Source organism: Macaca thibetana, chromosome 9 (genome assembly GCF_024542745.1).
Source record: "Macaca thibetana thibetana isolate TM-01 chromosome 9, ASM2454274v1, whole genome shotgun sequence".
NCBI classification, from domain to species: domain Eukaryota; kingdom Metazoa; phylum Chordata; class Mammalia; order Primates; family Cercopithecidae; genus Macaca; species Macaca thibetana.
Window position 1 is genome coordinate 96,956,115 of NC_065586.1, and position 14,865 is coordinate 96,970,979.

Below are 14,865 nucleotides of genomic sequence, written 5' to 3' on the forward strand. Positions count from 1 at the left end.
CTGCTTGGCCCTTTCTCAAGACCAACTGCTACCTCCCGAGGGTACCTCACCCAAAGCTCTCTTCTTCCTTCTCTGCTGCAGACCTAGGTACTGAAACTGCTTCCTCTCCTTTGGAGGTTGCCACCCATCCTCTGGGGTCCTTTCCTCTAAGCCTGGCTTAGAAACAGCATGTAGCTTCCTAAACTCCCTGCTGTGTTAATGCATCTGATGACCAGCACACCGACCTTATTAGTTGTAAGCATTTTCTGCCATCACTCCTAGAAGCAAACAAGGAATAGCAATAACAAGTGTGGGATGGGACAAAGCTTACAAAATTTTTACTTTCGTTAGTCCTTGGCTCTGGTTTCTGTCTGCCTAACAAAATAGTAAATGAAATGCCCACTTTCTAACGTTCACCAACCACATTTCTGATCCCAACATTAGGAAAAATCATATTGATTCTTTTTTCCATAATATACCTTCTTCCCCAGCCTGAAAATGTCTTTTTTTTTTTTTTTTTTTTTTTTTTTTTTTGAGACGGAGTCTTGTCGCCCAGGCTGGAGTACAGTGACTCGATCTCGGCTCACTGCAACCTCCACCTCCCAGGTTCAAGCAATTCCCTGCCTCAGCCTCCTGAGTAGCTGGGATTACAGGCACTGCCACTACGTCCAACTAATTTTTGTATTTTTAGTAGAGATGGGGCTTCACCATGTTGACCAGGCTTGTCTTGAAGTCCTGACCTCAGGTGATCCATCTGCCTTGGCCTCCCAAAGTGCTGGGATTACAGGCATGAGCCACCACACCCAGCCCTGAAAATGTCTTCTATTTTTTTTTCAATTTATTTATTTATTTATTTATTTTGAGATGGAGTCTTGCTCTGTCGCCCAGGCTAGAGTGCAGTGGCACAATCTCGGCTCACTTCAAGCTCCAGCTCCCAGGTTCATGCCATTCTCCTGCCTCAGCCTCCTGAGTAGGTAGGACTACAGGCGGCCACCACCACACCCAGCTAATTTTTTTGTATTTTTAGTAGAGACGGGGTTTCACAGTGTTAGCCAGGATGGTCTCGATCTCCTGACCTCGTGATCTGCCCGCCTCGGCCTCCCAAAGTGCTGGGATTACAGGCGTGAGCCACTGCGCCCGGCCTATTTTTTTATTTTTTTTTAAGACGGAGTTTCGCTCCTGTTGCGCAGGCTGGAGTGCAGTGGCTTGATCTCAGCTCACTGCAACCTCCGCCACCTGGATTCAAGTGATTCTCCTGCCTCGGCCTCCCAAGTAGCTGAGATTACAGGTGCCCGCCACCACACCTGGCTGATTTTTGTATTTTTAGTAGAGACAGGGTTTCACTACGTTGGCCAGGTTAGTCTTGAACTCCTGACCTCAGGTGATCTGCTCGCCTCAGCCTCCCAAAGTGCTGGAATTACAGGAGACAGCCACCTCGCCCAGCCAAATGTCTTCTATTTTAAAAGAGCACTCTATGATTCTGAGGGTCCTAGACTGGGTTCCCAATTCAACAGGTCTCAATCTCGTCAGTCGTGGCTGCCCCTGTGCATTTACTTAAACCAACATATACATTTTAATCATTATGCAACATCTGTAGGTAGGTTGCAACATTCTATGACTAACGAACCGTCTGAAAATGTCAGAACGTTTGAGTCCTAAAGCCAGTCCTGAGTGAGTCACACACAACCTCCTGGTACCTATAACATAAGGTCTGCAGAATGCATAATTTCCCAAACCTTGGTAAATTATGGTGGGTATGGTGGGTAATTTACCAGAGATTGGGTGGTGGGTACTGCAGAAAGAAGGGGCAGATTTCATGAGAAAATGTAATCTCAAAGCAAGTTTTGAATATGAGTGCTTCATGGGTCGGGTACATCTGTGGACACCTGTTGTTTTGCCATTTGTTCTGCCGAATTGGAGACACCCAGAATTCCCCATGCTGATCCCTTGACTTTCCACACCTGTCCACATCTGAATTTTTCATTTGTGATCTAAGCCAGCAGGACTCTAAGGGCCTCTAGAAACTCAGGTGCGGCATTTCTAGGCACGCTCTACAAAACAAAAACAAAGGACATTTTCCTGCTCCTGACTACTCAGGAAAGGTTTGTTTCTGCTCTGGTCATAACAATAACACAAAGTGAGAATTTTGTGCTAGGAAGAGTTCAGAAAGAGAACACTATGATAAAGAGCATATGAGACTCCAACACGGGAAACTAGAGATTCTGGGGAAATCTTGGAACGGATGGTTTGGGTTTATCACATGTTGGGACCTCAGAATAAAGCCTGCTTCAAGAGCAAACAGAAGAGGAAAAAGACAGATTTGGTGAGTGACCTGGAGAGGACTGGGGTGGAAGTCTCACAAAGTGGCTAGCCTAGTTCCTTAAAATGCAGAGAATGTTCTCAGGTTCATCTAATGCAATGCATTTTTATAATGTCTCCAGTTGTTTCTGGCTGGGAAGTAAGTGCCTGGGATGGAGGGGCTGGGGAAAGAAGGAAGAAGGAGGGCACTATTGACTAAGGCCCAAACCAGGACTAAGTGACCACTGGGGATTAGTCCTAGAACTTTAGTCGGGAATGTTCAAGTGCCACATAGGCTAGCTCTGTCCCTGCACCAACTGCATCCACTTGCCCTAGGAATCACCTTTTGAGGAATGGGCCTTGTGTCAAAAAATCAGGGGAAGTTGGGGCTAGGCAAGCAGACAGGCTGGGGGAACTAACTCAGTTGTAAGAGCTAGCCTCCATGGAGAATGTACCACCCCAATTTCAGTGGACAGATGTTTCAACATCCTCAGTCCTAATTCTAAAAAAGGCATTAAGACATCCAGGGCAAGTCAACAAGGCCTTCATGCAAGCATGCCACGTGCCTACTATGAATAAATAAAATAGTTCTCAATAATAGGTTAATAAATAGGGATAATCAGAATTAACCTTTATTGAGCTACTAGATATCAGACATTATTATAAGCGCTTTAAGAGACAGAGTCTTGCTCTGTCATCCAGGCTGGAGTGCAGCCTTGCGATCATAGCTCACTGCAGCCTACAACTCCTAGGCTCAAGCGATTCCCCTACCTCAGCTGGGACTACAGGCAGACACCACCTCACCTGGCTACTTTTTTAATTATTTTGTAAAGATGGGAGCCTCATTTTGTTGCCCACGCTGGTCTCGAATTCCTGGCTTCAAGCAACCCTCTCACTTTGGTCTCCCAATATAAGCACTTTATATATGCTAACTGATTTAATACAAGCCATTGAGATGGGTACTATTACTATCTCCATTTTACAAATGAGGAATCTGAAGCACAGAGAGGCTAAGTACCTTCCTGAACTGTAACAAAAGCTAAGATTCAAACCTAGGTAGTCTGGCTTCAGAGTCCACCACTCCTAACCACTCTGCTATACTGCCTTTTTTTTTTGAGACAGCGTCTCACTGTCACCCAGGCTGGAGTGCAGTGGCACAATCACTCACTACAGCCATGACCTGCTGGGCTTAACCAATCCTCTCACCTTAGCTACCCGAGTAGCTGGGACTACACCATGCACCACCAGGCCTGGCTTTTGTTATATTTGTAGAGACATAGTCTCATTATGTTGCCCAGGTTGGTCTCAAACTCTTGAGCTCAAGTGACCCTCCTGCCTCAGCCTCCCAAAGTGCTGAGATTACAGGAACGAGCCACCACACCGAGCCTATACTGCCTCTAGAGATGAACAGACAGAGCCCTGTCTAGTTGAAGCTTTCAATCTAAAGAGAAGACATATATACAATAAATTATTTTAATTCAAGGTCATAAATATTATAGTAGTCATAGTGAATATGAGAGTTCAGCCAGGAGCAACTAGGCCCCTTCAGGGATGTCAAGAAGATTTTTACTAGGAGGACAAGTAACACTACAAGGGGCTTGCACAAAAGCTCAGAAGTATGAATGAGGCTGATGTGTTCAAAGAATGGCCAGTAGCATTGTCCTGAATGGCTCAACGTAAGATGCATGGGGAGGAACAGTATGATGACACAAGCAGAGGTACAGAGGGACCGGATCATAGAGTATGTAGCATGGCAAACGTTAAAATGTGTTAGGGGGTTTTGTTTGATTTTGTTGTAGTTGATGATGGTGTTTTTGTTTTATTTGCTTGTTGGTAATCAGTTTGGGAGTAGCGTGCTCAGATTTGCTTATTAGAAAGACAGTTCGTGCTGCAACGTGTAAGATGGATTGAAGGAGGGAAAAACTGAAGGACAGGAGACCAATTTGGAAGCTGTTTCAAAAGACTTTGCAAGGACTGACCAGGACCTGTACAGGGGTGAAGCAGACGAGATAGAAGGGAGTACTCAAAATATGTATTTTTTAAAAACTCACAAACCAATAAGAAAAATATAAACAACACCGGGCATGGTGGCTCACGCCTGTAATCCCAGCACTTTGGGAGGCCGAGGCCAGCCGATCACGAGGTCAGGAGATTGGGACCATCCTGGCTAACACGGTGAAACCCCGTTTCTACTAAAAATACAAAAAATTAGCCGGGCGTGGTGGTGGGCGCCTGTAGTCCCAGCTACTCAGGAGGCTGAGGCAAGAGAATCACTTGAACCCAGGAGGCGGAGGTTGCAGTGAGTCAAAATCGCGCCACTGCACTCCAGCTTGGGCAATGGAGCAAGACTCTGTCTCAAAAAAAGAGAAAAATATAAACAATACAGTAGAAAATGGGTGAAATTTACAAATAGGCAATTAACAAAAGAAGAATCTAAATGGGCTCCCCAAAGATGTCAAAAGAGATATTCAAGTTAATAATTAAGGGAATGCAAAATAAAACAATGAGAAACCACTTTCACCCTTCAGGTTAGCAAAAAAAAAAAAGGATAATGATTTCAAATATTGGAGCGGACATAAGGAAAACAGTGCTCTCATACATTGCTAGTGGGATTGTACATTAATTCAGCCATTTATGGAAAGCAATTTTGCAGCATACAATAAACTTGATAATGCAAATACCCTATGACCCAGTAATTTCCCTTCTGATTATATAACCCACAGAAATTCTTGCACATGGGCACAAAGAAACATGTACAGAGATATTCATGACAGCACTGTTTGTAACAGACAAATAAAATGTGACATATTAACTGGCATACATAAATAAAATGTGTATGTATGCATATTTTTAAGCATATACAAAATAATCCTATATATTCTGTATGATTAAATATATATGTATATTAAAATGTTTCATGGACTTTAAAATCACAACAGTGGTGGAGAGAATTAACCTGGGGCTGATAGTGGAAAAAGGACCTGTAATGGTTTTTTTTCCTTTTTTTTTTTTTTTTTGAGACATAGTCTTGCTTTGTCACCAGCTGGAGTGCAGTGGCGCAATCTTGGCTCACTACAACCTCCGCCTCCCGGGTTCGAGTGATTCTCCTGCCTCAGCCTCTCAAGTAGCTGGGACTACAGGCATCCACCACCACGCCCAGCTAATTTTTGTATTTTTAGTAGAGACGGGGTTTTCTCCATGTTGGCCAGGATGGTCTTGATCTCTTGACTTTGTGATTCACTCGCCTCGGCCTCCCAAAGTGCTGAGATTACAGGTGTGAGCCACCATGCCTGGCCTAGGACCTGTAATGTTTTATTATAAAAACAAAAAGACCAGCAAAGAAGTAACTGGATAAAATGTTAACAGTTGTGAGTTCAGAGTGGTGCATATGGGTTTGTAATATTATTATTTGTGTCTATACCTTTTACATTTCTAAAAAGAATCATATAGGAGTGTGTGTGTGTGTAGGAGAGAAGAAAGGAAACAAGTGCTATTTCGTGTGAAAATCAATGAGACTTGGTGATGATAACAGTAGGGTCTGAAGCTGACAGAGGGAAAGATTAGTAGGACTCCCACATATCTGACTTGGGTGACAGGTCGGGGGAGAAGATAAAATCATTCACTGAGATGAGAATAATGGAGGGGACAGCATCAAATTTGGGGTTTGGGGAGGGAAGACAGAGTTATGTTTCAAATACATTGAGTTTGAGAACCCAGCAACAGATGTTTCGGCTACCAAATCCCCTATCAGGCTGGCTCCCACACTGCCCACAAGGAGCAAGTAAGAGTGGGGATTTCTCAGTGGTGAGGTCCTGAGAAAGGGAGACAGAGACATGAGCAGAGGCTAGTAGAGATACCAGAGGCCATCTGGCAAGGCCTTCTCTGAAAGCATTTAACATAGCACTTTGCATAACTTTTCATCTAAAAAGTGCTTTTTTAAAATGAGATACACAGACATTAAAAAATATGGATATGTATTCACATATTTCCTTGGAAAAATTATATATGCAGTGGATAAAATGTAAATTTTACAAATAAGGGAAAACCTCTCTCTCTAAAGGCAACCACTGTCATAAGCTTCTTTACCTATGAGCAAGTTGGACATTTAAAAGAGCCAACGGTCCATATCTATCAAAAATATAAAATGCACATGTCCTTTGAACTGACAATTCCCCTTTTAATGTATCTTAGATACATACTTCCATGTTCCCAAAGATGGATATATAAAAGTATTCACTGCAGCATTATCAGTAGCAAAAGACTGAAAGGGAACTAACTAGTCCAGTAATAAGGAACTAGTTAAATAAATGCTCATTCACAGTAGAATACTAGGCTGCAGTTAGAAAATCACTTAAGGGCCGGGCGTGGTGGCTCACACCTGTAATCCTAGCACTTTGGGAGGCCATGGCAGGCAAATCACTTGAGGTCTGGAGTTCGAGACCAGCCTGGCCAACATGACGAAACCCTGTCGCTACAAAAAATACAAAAATAAGCCAGGTGTGGTGGCGCACACCCATAGTCCCAGCTATTCGGGATGCTGAGACATGAGAATTGCTCGAACCCAAGAGGTGGAGGTTGCGGTGAGCTGAGATCGTGCCACTGCACTCCAGCCTGGGCAACTGAGGGAGACCCCATCTCAAAATAAAAAAGACAACAACAAAGAAAAGAAAAGAAAAAAGAAATCACTTAGGGTCAGGCACAGTGCCTCACGCCTATAATCCCAGCACTTCAGGAGGCCAAGGTGGGCCAATGGCTGGAGCCCAGGAGTTTGAGACCAGCCTGAGCAACATGGTGAAACCTTGTCTCTACAAAAAATACCAAAAATTTGCTGGGCATAGTGGCGCATGCATGTAGTTCCAGCTACTGAGGAAGCTAAGGTGGGAGGATCACCTGAGCCTGGGAGGCTGCAGTGACCACACCACTGCACACCAGCCTGGGCAACAAAGTGTGACCCTGTCTCAAAAAAAAAAAAAAAGAAAGAAAGAAAAAGAAAATCACTTAGGAAGCACAGCATCCTTCCAGAGATAGTCTTAGCATATACATGCAAATAACCGCTTTTAATTATATGAACAATAACATATGTATAATAGTAACATACACTGTTCTGCAGCTTAATTTTTTTGTTTTGTTTTTTGTTTTGAGATGGAGTCTCACTCTCACCCAGGCTGGAGTGCAGTGGCACGATCTTGGCTCGCTGCAACCCCCGCCTCCTGGGTTCAAGCGATTCTCATGCCTCAGCCTCTGGAGCAGCTGGGATTACAGAGGCATGCCACTACGCCTGGCTAATTTTTGTATTTTTAGTAGAGACAGGGTTTCACCATGTTGGCCAGGCTGCTCTTGAACTCCTGGCCTCAAGTGATCCACCTGCTTCAGCCTCCTAAAGTGCTGGATTATAGGTGTGAGCCACCACGCCCGGCCTGCAACTTAATTTTTTCACTTAATATATCTTAGAGATTATTCCACAGTAGCTTATATTACAAGTAATAATCACTTAACCTTATATTTATTACATGCCAGGCACTGTTCTACTTGTGTATTAACTCACTAAAAAAAAATTTTTTTCTAGGCCAGGCGCAGTGGCTCACTCCTGTAATCCCAGCACTTTGAGAGGCTGAGGTAGGTGGATCACTTGAGGTCAGGAGTTTGAGACCTGCCAGGCCAACACAGCGAAACCCCATCTCTACTAAAAATTTAAAAATGGCTGGGCGCGGTGGCTCACAACTGTAATCCCAGCACTTTGGGAGGCCGAGGCGGGCAGATCACAAGGTCAGGAGATCGAGACCATCCTGGCTAACACAGTGAAACCCCGTCTCTACTAAAAATACAAAAAATTAGCCGGGCGCAGTGGCAGGCACCTGTAGTCCCAGCTACTCAGGAGGCTGAGGCAGGAGAATGGCGTGAACCTGGGAGGCGGAGCTTGCAGTGAGCTGAGATCGCGCCACTGCACTCCAGCCTAGGAGACAGAGCGAGACTCTTTCTCAAAAAAAAAAAAAAAAAAAAAATTAGCCGGGTGTGCTGGCACGTGCCTGTAATCCCAGCTACTCGGGAGGCTGAGGCTGGAGGGAGAATTGCTTGAACCTGGGAGGCGGAGGCTGCGGTGAGCTGAGATGGCACCACTACACTCCAGTATGGGCGACAGGGCAAGACTCCGTCTCAAAAAAAATGTAAGGTCACTGAAGTGAAGTAGTGGGAGTGGAGAAGGAACAAAGAAATCTGTAACTGGCTGTGATCAATTAGCTGTGTATTAACTCATTTAAAATTCACAAAACCTTATGAGGCAGATACTACCTGTATCATCATTTCCTATTACTTCTGAGCACAGTAGCACAGAGAGGTTGGGTAACTTGCTCAAGGTCATAGATCTACTAAGTGGCAGGGCTGGAATTTGAACCCAGGCAGTAGAGCCCCAGGCCTTGCACGTTTAAGCACAAAACATCCTGTGTATCTAACTCAGACTTCCTAAAAGCAGCCTAATATTCTACTGTGTAGGTGAGCATTTATTCAACTAGTCCCCTGTTGCTGGGCTATTCAGTTCCCTTTCAGTCTTTTGCTACTGATATTGCTGCAATGAGTACGTTTACACATCCAGCTTTGTGAACACAGAAGTACGTATCTAAAATATATTAGAAGGGGAATTGCTGGGTCAAAGGACATGTTCATTTGATATTTTTGATAGATATTGGCCACTGGTCCTTTTAAATTCCCATAGGTGGCCGGGCGCGGTGGCTCAAGCCTGTAATCCCAGCACTTTGGGAGGCCGAGACGGGCGGATCACAAGGTCAGGAGATCGAGACCATCCTGGCTAACACAGTGAAACCCCGTCTCTACTAAAAAATACAAAAAAGTAGCCAGGCGAGGTGGTGGGCGCCTGTAGTCCCAGCTACTGGGGAGGCTGAGGCAGGAGAATGGCGCAAACCCAGGAGGCGGAGCTTGCAGTGAGCTGAGATCTGGCCACTGCACTCCAGCCTGGGCGACAGCGGGAGACTCTGTCTCAAAAAAAAAAAAAAATTCCCATAGGTATTATTCATAGGTAAAGTACAGCATTTTCTTTAAGTATGAAGCCCTGAGTGACATTCTTGCCTACTCTCTGTAACACTGCACTGGGAACCAAAAGCATTCACTATTTTCTCCTTTGGCCCCAAGAGACATTAGCTTTAAGAGAACATGATCTCATAGTACTATAGAAATAAACAAATGTTAGGGTATATGTCAAGACACTAGGGGCTGCATGCTTTGACTGCAGGTCTGTCATGTCTCACCCAGCACTCCCCAGGGGTTGACACTGAGAGGAGAGGAGGCAACTCTGGGTTTGCATTCCCATATGGAAGCTGTAGCCTGGAGAAGCTGCCTCCATTTAGTGGGGAATGTGCTCTCTGGTTCTACAGTACTGCCCCACTCCTCACTGAGGCTCAGTAGTAGGTGCCTTTTATTATCATGCCTGTGCAGACACTAGACAAAGATCACCATTTTCTAATTTGTAGGAATTTGGTGAAGATTAAATGAGTCAGTACTCATGAAGTGCTTAGAACAGTCCCTGGCCTATAAGGTTCAGTAAGCGTTGGCCATTGTCATTGCTGTTAAGAAATATTTCTTTAATCCCGAGGCTTTATAAAAGTTAGGGAAATCGACCTGATTCACTTACTTCAGTTACCTACCTAGCCCCTGTAAGCATAAGTGCCAGACCACTCTTTGTACCACTTGAAGCCAGAAATCTAGAATTTTGTGTGAAATCTCTTGGTTTTTAAATGTTGCTCCATGTCTTTGAACAACTCTTGGCCGGGTGCAGCAGCTCATGCCTGTAATCCCAGCACTTTGGGAAGGTGAGGATGGAGGATGACTTGAGCCCAGGAACTCAAGATTAGCCTGGGCAACACAGCAAGACCCCGTCTCTACGAAATTTTTAAAATTAGCTGGACATGGCGGCATGTGCCTCTAGTCCCAGCTCCTCGAGAGCCTAAGGCGGGAGAATCACTAGAGCCCAGGAGGTTGAGACTACAATGAGCCATGATTGCACCACTGCACTCCAGCCTTGGCTGTTCAGTGCCACCAATACACAGAAGTATGAAAAATGAACACAGATTATAGCAGTGACTTTTAAATATTTTGACCATGGCCCACAGCAGGGGCCACAGGAATACCTTTTACATCACTACCATATTATATATATATATACAGTTGAAGAAGTAAAAATGTTGAAAAACAACACATGCCCATATGTTGTATGCAGTGAACAGACATTCTCTATTCCATTGTCTTTTTCTTTTTCAAAAACATGGTCTGTAACCTATTACATCAATTTCAAAATCCTCTAAGGAGTTGCTAACCGGGTGTGAAAAACACCTAAGTATGGGATAGAATCCCTAAAACCAATATTTCCCAAAGTGTTTCTTATATTTCAGATGTATGAGTAATATCTACACCTATCAATGCCTATCACCACCACTGGTAAACGAGATAACTCCAGAAGAAACTTAGATATATTTATATTTTTTAAGCTAGTTATATATTTTTACTAATATTAGTTTTTACAGTTATCTTCCATTTTAGGAAATTCATACTAATTTTCCACTTATGGGAATGATTTAAAGTTTTCTCCTAAAATATATGTACTTAAATTCAAAAAGCAATTTAAGGAAAAATATTAATAAATAGTATAGGAAATATTCAGATATGTTGAAAATCACAAATACGTGTCTCATGTATCTGAAGTGTGGGAAACTATCTCGCACCATTCCATCATGATAGAACAAGAAATGGACGTTCCTTCACATTAGGTCTGCTTTTGCACAACTCTACTAATTACTCCCAGAATGTTAGGTTACATGACATGATATTATTTTACATTTGGTTTTTCCCCAGCAGCTGCTTAAACCTGGGAGGTCCTTTTTCCAAGCACTTGGGCAGTTTTGAGTTTGGCATCCTTTTGAAAAGTGATTTGTGTGGATCTTGAGATGCTGTGAGCTCGCCATCCCTTCTTGAGATCATCACGTGGTCTGTCTTTCTCGGTCAGGCTTTCAAGTTAATTATTTCCTGTTTTCCTGAGTCTGTTCCTTATCCCCCTTCCCAGGCCACCCTCTCACCTTCACCTCCCCACAGCAGTTCTACAGCAAATCAGTCTTTGTTTCTTGGCCTGCCCTAGAACACCTTCCAACAAGAGCCTTGGAGTTAATTAAATGTGTGGCAATTTCAGAGCAAAAATTTATTACTGGGTACAATCAGAAATTACTTTTAGAGTTCTTTGCTTTTTGGTAACATTCTCTGTCACTTACTGACCTTTTGTTCTCAGTCCCTGTCTGCTAAGGTACTGTGTGAACCAATCTGCCCAAGCTGTTTTCTCTCTGTGTGACTGCTTAAGATCTCTGGCATGAGTTATACTGTCACTCCTCTCAGGAACTCCCACGTTGGGCTTGACTTTCCCAGCAAATTTGATCTGTTGTTCATGTAACATTGTTTCTGCTGCTGTCCCATTCCTTTTCATCAAGGCCAGAGCCCCCTCCTCCTGTTGTCTTTAACAAGGCAGGATGCTAACCTGAGCTGAGCTGTACCCCGACAGAAGCTTTGTGCATAGAAGCCACTCCATTTCTGCAATCTTTGCGTCCTCATCCCATCCCCGAGCCCAGAAATCTTCCCAAATTAGCCTTGTATGGTCATCCAGCCTTAATTTTCTCTCTCTCTCTCTCTTTTTTTTTTTTTTTTCCCCAAATCCCAGCTGAAGTTTTGTCTTAAGTCTCCAATTGGGTTTGGTTACATTGTTCAACGTCCTTTCCCCCCACTAGCCCCCCCACCACCCTAGTTTTCTCTCCCCTATTAGCTCCTCCTAAGCACGCATCTGAACTCTTTAAAAATCTTTTACCTAGTGTACAGTTTCCTGGTCATCTCTTTTTAGCCCACTACAAATTAAAGTGTAAAAAACCCTTACAATAAGTATGTGTGCACACGCACATTTAAACTAGGAGAAAGGCTATAAACACAAAATAAACTGTCCAATACTATTTGAGGTGGGTAATGGAGAAGAGCCCTATGCCCTAGAAGTTCCCTGGGGTTCTTATTAGTACATTGAACATATTTCACCCTGCAACCCAAATCTGTACCACTTTCATACACAGCTTAAACAAAGAAGAGTCTTGATGCTTACTGAGGATTTAGATAACTACTTCCTGTTAAGATATTTTTTAAATTGTGTTTTCATTATGACTCCATTTCCATTTATTGATCGAGGGATTTCTTGCCTCACTTAACTCCATAATCTGTTACTCAGATTAAGAAAATGAGAAAACTATTGTTTGTTAGTTTGAGTACACGCTTTAAAGTGATACTTTGGAGGCTGGATGATTCAAGTACTATAATCCAAGAAAAGCAACTAAATGATCATGCAGAATGTGTTTTTATGCATTACTCTTTATCGATTAGGCATGCAATGAAATGAATCGGATTAAATGTTTTGTAGATGTGCTCTGTTATAGTACAGAAATTTCCTAGTGTAAAAACATCCAACAGAAAGTACTAAATCAAGAGATAGGAAATAATACATGTCAAAGGAAATGTATAAGTCATTCAACACATTTTGAGCATCTATTATGTTTTTTATGTAAAAAACCTCTTCTCAGCTATTAGGAGCAGAAAAGTACCCTCTATTTTGGCACTTCCCTTCTTCCACCACCACTGCCTAGTATACAGCTGTACATACGTGCTTTTGCGGTGAACGTGAGACCTGTATGTTCACTGTTTACCTTTGACCCTCTACTTTGCCAGCTTTTTGACCACTTTATTCCTTATTAATTCTTCCTCCTGGGGACTAAAGGGGAAGGGAAAAGGAGGTGAACCTGGAGTCAGTCAGGCATGCTTAGTGACCAAAACAGTTCAATTTCATTTTTTCTAAATTTTAATTAATTTATGTATTTTTGAGACAGAGTCTTGATATGTTGCCCAGGCTAGTCTCCAACTCCTGGGCGCAAGCTATCCACCTGCCTTGGCCTCCCAAACTGCTGGGATTACAGACGTGAGTGACTGTACCAGGCCAACAGTTCAATTTCTATACAATAAACTTGAAAGACCTGTCCAAATTCTTTTATATCATTTAAGATTTTTTCCATCCAACTGATTAAATAACTCTGTCAATTAAAGCTTGGACATCTTGAAACTGATATTTTGGTTAACAGTTATTGCAACAGTATTTGACCTGTCTCTGGAATATTTTGTAAGAAGTAAAATTCACTGTAAGAATCTATCTGGAGAAGAGGGAACTATAATTTGCTTAGTACCTGTTATATGAGAATCTGAACTGTGCAGTGTACACTGCTTTATTCTATTATGGTTTACAATTACCCAGAAAAGGGAGTAAAATGCCCATTTTACAGATGTGGAGGCTGAGGTTCAGAGATACTCTGACCAGTCTCTCGGTTTATAAGGAAAACCATGGCTAACAGCCTCCAGAGCACAAGCCCTTTACAAAGGAGGGTTGGAGATTAAGGGCAGCTTTTACTCATCTATGCTGCCCACGCTTAACATGGAAAATTGAAAGCTGACCTTGTGTTCCTTTAAAAAATCGCCAAGAAAGCCAGCTGCAGAGACTTCATGGTAACTCGTGAGAAACAAAATGCTTTTGTGGATTAAAAACTGTCTTTATTCCAACGGAGTTTTTTGAGGGTTTTTTTTTCTTCTTCTTAAAGAGAAAAAAAAATCTACCGCTGACACTCAACAAGAACCCTCATAGAATGGACAAGTCTTCGGATCGCGCTGTGCAGATCCCCCAGGAAATTGTGACAGTATTATGGCACTTTGGCCTAAAATGTTAAAGAGACAATGTAATGAAGAGCTGGGGATTTCTGAGACACAATTGTGTGACACAGGAAGCCCAAATGTTGGCCATCCTCACCGAAGGCAGCTGCCAGCTAGGGTTTGCTTCAGCAAACCCTCACCCCTCGCCTTCAACCAGGCGGGTGTCGTCAGCTGCCGCAGCGCCAGGGGCTGCCCGCGCCTTTCCGCCCCCGCGCGCCCGCCAAGGCCGAGGCGGCCCGGACCAGAGGCGCGCGCCCTCGGTGCATGTGACGGGGTGGGAGGGGGAGTTTTCTTCCTCCCCCGTCCCCAAGCCCCGCCTTCTCCAGAGAGGCTGCGGCTTCCTATTGCGCCACCACCGAAATGACCACCGTGCCAACCAATCAAGACGTGACTCATGAAGTAAGATCCGCCCCTTACTGGTCCTCAGGTTCCTTCCCGCTCACACCGGAGTCACTTCCGAAGAGAGAACCGCCATGAAGAGAGAAGGGGGTGCCGCCCACCTCTGCTCCGACAGCCTCCCCGAGTCCGAGCAGCAAGACGGCAACCACGCACCCAACTTCTCCAGCCACGGCTCATGCCGCCGTCGCCAGCGGCGCCGACATGACAAGGCGCTGCATGCCCGCTAGGCCAGGTTTCCCCTCATCCCCAGCCCCGGGGTCGTCGCCCCCGCGCTGCCATCTGAGACCCGGTAGTACCGCCCATGCTGCAGCGGGAAAGAGAACAGAAAGTCCTGGGGACAGGTACCGTGCAGAGGGCTTGAGAAGGGGCCGGGTCGCGGGGGAAAGGGTATGAGGGGAGGACTGCAGACCG

At 44.1% G+C, this 14,865-nt stretch overlaps 2 protein-coding genes across 5 annotated transcripts in view; one reads left to right on the top strand and one right to left on the bottom strand.

Moving 5' to 3' along the window:
• NDUFB8 (NADH:ubiquinone oxidoreductase subunit B8) overlaps window positions 1-14,865 on the bottom strand; it is a 943,883-nt gene that overhangs the window by 380,171 nt on the left and 548,847 nt on the right. The window lies entirely within an intron of this gene.
• Window positions 14,508-14,865, top strand: part of SLF2 (SMC5-SMC6 complex localization factor 2) — a 51,656-nt gene continuing 51,298 nt past the window's right edge. For all 4 annotated transcript variants that reach the window (XM_050804958.1, XM_050804960.1, XM_050804961.1 and 1 more), the window contains exon 1: window positions 14,508-14,795. In XM_050804958.1, coding sequence (XP_050660915.1) covers window positions 14,656-14,795 — 140 coding nt within the window. In that variant the 5' untranslated portion in view covers window positions 14,508-14,655. The remainder of the gene's footprint in view (window positions 14,796-14,865) is intronic.